The sequence below is a fragment of the Mesoplodon bidens genome (genome assembly GCF_964165515.1).
Source record: "Mesoplodon bidens genome assembly, chromosome: 4".
Lineage (NCBI taxonomy): Eukaryota > Metazoa > Chordata > Mammalia > Artiodactyla > Ziphiidae > Mesoplodon > Mesoplodon bidens.
The window spans coordinates 112,705,702-112,710,710 of record NC_138160.1 but is presented as its reverse complement, the minus strand read 5'-3'; the positions used below and the strand labels follow the sequence as shown (position 1 = coordinate 112,710,710).

Here is a 5,009-nt window from a genome sequence, read left to right as displayed (position 1 = left end):
GCAACAAAGACCTGGTGCAGCCAAACAATAAAAATAAAAAGCTTGCTGTGGACATGACTCATACACATCTACATCAGCAATTAACTCTTCCCGCATTAAGAGGAGTGATTCTCTTCCCTGTGATAATTTTAACCAGGTAAATTAGCTTAATCAATGAACAACTATTTTTTTTGTCAGTTGTTGGAAATATCCTTCCACAGGTGTACCTCCTCTTAGTCAGATATTGTTCTTGAAAACTTTCCATATGCATATCAACTGTAATTTCCTACTGACTTACAGTTTCAGAAAGTTTTAGCCTGCAAGGAAAAAGCAGTGGCTTCTAACACCTGAATTTTAGGCTTATTGATCCTAAACTCTTGCCAAATGTTTTTACTTCACTGGGCAGGCTTGCAGCACACCCTTCTGAAACACAAAGATTCATCTGGCGGTTCAAGAACCCTCCTCTGATTTAAGTGTGCCATAAACATTAGTTATTGTTATTACTACTTTGCTGGTTTACATTTTGTCTTTCTCAAAGCTGGTCATACCTGTGTGTGTGACCTTTGTTACCCGTCTCAGTCAAGCCTCTCTTTTACCATGAAAAATCTCTAATATTTTATCCTGTCCTAGACCTTCAGCTACTGAGATTGCTTTAATTATTGCCTCCTGCCTTTTATTTTATTTTTTTGCAGAGGCAGAAGACTTTAATTTTCATTTTGAAATAATTTATGCAGCTTAGAGTTCCAAGCTAGGAAGGTGGGAGAGGTCAGATCCAGGCCTATATTTACCTACAGTTTTTGGCTACCATATCCATGTTTAGTTGACTCCTTTTTTTTGCAGAGAAATCCAAATTCTTTCAATAGTAGAATGCTTGAAAGAGGCAGAAGGATGAGGAGAAAAGAAGTGAAAAGAAAAGCAAAATACAGTAGCAAGTGCTGTAGAATGTTTAAGGGAAGTACATCATTACACAAGCAAGAACAAAATGGGGGACTTTATTTCATTGCTTAAATCAAAACATTCCATGAGAGACTGCCTTAAATAATTTCAGAGGCCTCACTGATACATACATGGGAGGGGAGCCCCAGTACCCTGTGCCACAAAAACTATTTGGTATAACTAATGACATGCAAACCCAATTTGCAAAAGCAGAGCATTATTACAATATGATATAAAAAGGTTGGTTGAGCAAATAGATTCCACATCTTTAAAATGGGAAAAGAGCCATTTTAATTACACTGTGTTGAAACTGGGAAATCTTGGCAATACTTAAAACCTTCTCAATTACAAATAGGAGCAAAGATACAGATGAATCAAGCCACCCCTCTCTAAGGTCACTGAGCAAAGAGATTCTGCATTTGCTATTTTGGAATAAGTTGTTTGCTTTCAGATGGCTTTTTAAAATGGGTATTACGTACCTTTTGCTTGCACAGAACTTTCATATAAAATAGTTGCTCCTTAATTGTATCTGTTACTATTTAACCAGAGATTTTTCTAGTGCTTTGCTATGACATTTTTTTCTTTGAATGTTCACCTACTGCACTGAAAGGCTCAGCTGGTTTGAAAGCCACAGATTCAGAAACATGGCACAATGGTGCAATTCACAAATAAATCACACTTTAAAAGATTAAATATTCATGCCATATCAAAGTAGCCAGCCACCAGTGCCAAAGACACATGTTTATATTTCACCATAAAGACAACCACAAATTAAAAGTATTTGCCAAAGTGTCTCTTTTCTTTTCTCTCATTGTTAAATCACTTTTGCTCCCAAGATGTACTTGTTTTCTAATATTTAGCATTCTCAGTATAACTGAAATTAATTACATTCACAATGGTCACATTCTGTATTCAAGACTCTCTGGAATCTTGATTGCCTAAAATGAGGTAGATAACCATTCAAGGGTTTTGTTGGTTGGGACTAATTTCCTTTAGATTTTGATCTTTATTTTTTAAAATAGAATTCCAAAATATTTAGCAAAAGATTGAAAATGTCTGAGCATTTTGGAAAAATATACTTTCAAAAGTTTTTTTTAATGAAAGTTGTTTTACCTCATTTCAATTTAAAAACAGGATAAAAGCATCAAATTACAAAAGCACTACATATCTTAAAGCTGACAATCCATCATCACACAAAGCTCTAATTCTGGCTTGGGAGTATATAGATGCAGAGGCATCGGGTTAAATCATTCAGGGGCCAGACCAGCTGCTGCCCCTTAACCTTTGATCCTAAATTTCAAATTTCCTCCAAAGTTCAATCCTGACTTCTGTAGTTCTTCATAGGAGGCTCTCACTGAGATCTTGAATCCCATCTCTGGAGAAAGATCAAGCTTCAGACAGAAGCTGGAAACGTAGGCCCACTTGGGTAAAACAGGCTGCAGTGGACAAAGTTGGAAACAAGATGGAGCCGAAGGTGTTGGACCGCCGTCTTGGGCAGGCTTAGACTGTGAGAGGCAGGCCCGATTAGAGCAGCTAAGCCGTAGCCTCAGGAACCGTCAGGTGGCTGGGGGTAGACTGGGCACTAGACCAGCCAAGGGCCCCGGAGTGGGTCGACGGGAGATTTCTGAAAAGACCTGCAGACTACTGCGGGTTTTTGTCTTTTTACGAGGAGCCATGGGCGAGGCACCCAAGAATTTGCTTAAGGAGCCTGACTTCCTCATGCCTCGAGCCAGATCCTGGAGCATCAGGTCGTCGGCCAGGACGCCCAGAAACGCGCTGGTGGTGGAACTGAGGATGGTGGCGGCCACCTGCACCGGGCGCCGGGCCACAAAACCGCCACTACCACCACCGGTCGCATCGGGCTCGGTAGAACTTCGCAGGCTGGGGTCGCCAAGTAGGCGGCGCAGCGCGTACGAGGCGCCGCACGGCAGGTACTGGTAAGCGCGCCGCCCGCTGTGGTCACGCACGTGCACCTGCGCACCCAAGCGGACCACCAGCAGCACAGCTGCATCCTCGTGGCCATGCAGAGCCGCCAGGTGCAGCGGCGTGTAGCCACCGTGTGAGCGCGCGTTCACGTCGACCCTCGCACCTCCACGCCGCGCGATCTCCACCAGCTGCTGCACCATCTCGAGGTCGCCACTCTTGGCGGCCCAATGCAGGGCCGTGAAACCAGACATGAAGTCGCGTTTGGCCGCCAGGCCGAGGTCGCGTAGCAGCAGCCCGTGCAGCTGGTGGGTCCAACGGCCCCCGGCAGCCCGCACTAACCACTCGTGTTCGGCCGGCTCCAGGGGTACGGCGGACGGCGGCGGTGCGGTGGGCACCTCCTCGGTGTCCGGGCTCAGCAGGCGAGGGCCGGCGCGCGACAGGCGCCTCAGGTGCGGGGAGCGGCCGGGGCCCAGGCTGAGGCCCAGGCCGGACTCCTCTACTGAGAGCCGCCGCAGCAGCAGCGGGGAGCTCCGTGGGCTGGGCTCCTCCGACAGCTGCCGACGCAGGCCCTGCTCCTCCGCCCGGATCCGGAGCGCCGCAGGGCCCGGGACGCAGCGCACGGGCAGCATGCAGGGCTTTTGCGGCAGCGCGCGCGGAGGGGGTGGTGGCGGCCCTTTTATCAGCCCAGGCGCAGGTTCCGGGTCTGGCGGTTCTGCATGGGGCAAAGCTGCCTCCGACGGTGCCATGGACGGTGGGGCCACGTCTGCAGAGAGTCCCTCGGAGGGCTGGGCCAGCTCAAAGGCTGTAATCTGGGGGTCCGAGGGCATCCCTGCCTGCCGGGCTGGGACTAACAGCAGCCCCTTAGTCAGCTGAGTGGGCTCAGAGGCCGGAGCCCCGGGGGTGTCCTGTGGCTCTGATGGCGGAGCCGGGTCCTCAGGTGGTTCCACCGCCCTCTGCGCCGAGGCCAAGGATGGAGCCCCCGAAGCAGCGGTTTCCCCCTGTGAGACGGAGGTGATCTTCGACGGCGGGGCTGATGCCCCCGGGGTGCTCGGGAAGCAGGAGGGAAGGGACTCTGGTCCCTCCTGGGGCCGCGGCTTCTTCCTCAGCACCACATATTTGACGCCGTCGAGCTCCTTCACCACGGCCACGTCGTTGACAAACTGCTTGAAACGGTCCCTGCGGGCGGCGCGGCCGCGTGGGTCGCCGGCATCCAGCAGCGGCTTGAAGCGGCTCAGCAGCTCAGAGTTGCGCACCTTTCCGCCGTTCTCCTGCAGAAAGCCCAGCACTGCCGCCTGGCTCACGCCGGCGGCCGCAGCGGCCGCGGCCGCGGCCAGCGCCATGGTCAGTCCGGTCCCGCAGGGGAGCCGGGGCCTCCCCCTCCCACCGACCAGCTGTTCCCGGTTGCTGGGCAGGTGGACGTCGCGGTGCCAGCTGGGACGCACTGGAGCCGGGGTTCCAGGAGTCACGTCCGCCTCGGCCAGGCTCACCTGATCGTTTTCAACGAGGCGTAACGGGCGTGTCCCTGAAGCTGGACCTCGGTCACGCCCGCGCCGCGGGGCCCGGGAGTCTCCTGGAAAAATGAGCTGGGGGCCGCGGCGCGCGCGCCCCGCCGCCGCCCCGCCGGGCTCCCAGTCTTCGGGGGTAGGTTTCTGCCTTTATATTCTGTCCAATGGGCGCTGGGCTCCATCCCCCGTGCGCGGTGCTCGCCTTACCGGTGACAGCTGCCACCAGGGACGCGGTGGGAGTGGGGGAGCGGAAATTCTCCACCGCGCCTCCCAACACGGGAATTAAAGGCGCAGTGCCAGGCTCGGCTCCGGGTTGCTAGGTGGGTGTGTTCCCCAGGGATGCCGCGGTCGACAGGCGAGGCAAGGATTTTTATTCCTTTCAGAAATATTTAACCACCACAAAATACCGGGCGATTGCTTAAAAGCAATAATTTATTTAAAGATCATCAATACCTCTTGAATTGTTGATTGCGTTTCACATAGGAAACCGGCTTCATGCAACTTGCAGTAAAGACAATTTGCTGTGCGTGGCAATGCATGTCACCCGAGGTTTAGAATTTTCTTATGATAAAATAATACATTTTCACATTGAGTTTGGGGAATAAAACCACAGGAAAACATAAAGAAGGAAAAATATCACCTGAAATCACCATTAACATTTTG

General features: G+C 51.3%; 1 protein-coding gene across 1 annotated transcript; it reads right to left on the bottom strand.

Moving 5' to 3' along the window:
* Window positions 1–2,471: 2,471 nt before the first annotated feature.
* SOWAHA (sosondowah ankyrin repeat domain family member A) lies at window positions 2,472–4,181 on the bottom strand (the record flags this gene model as incomplete). The annotated part of the gene is made up of 1 exon (XM_081230596.1): window positions 2,472–4,181. One exon carries the CDS (start codon window positions 4,179–4,181, stop codon window positions 2,472–2,474), a length of 1,710 nt encoding a protein of 569 aa, XP_081086722.1.
* Between the last annotated feature and the right edge of the window lie 828 nt (window positions 4,182–5,009).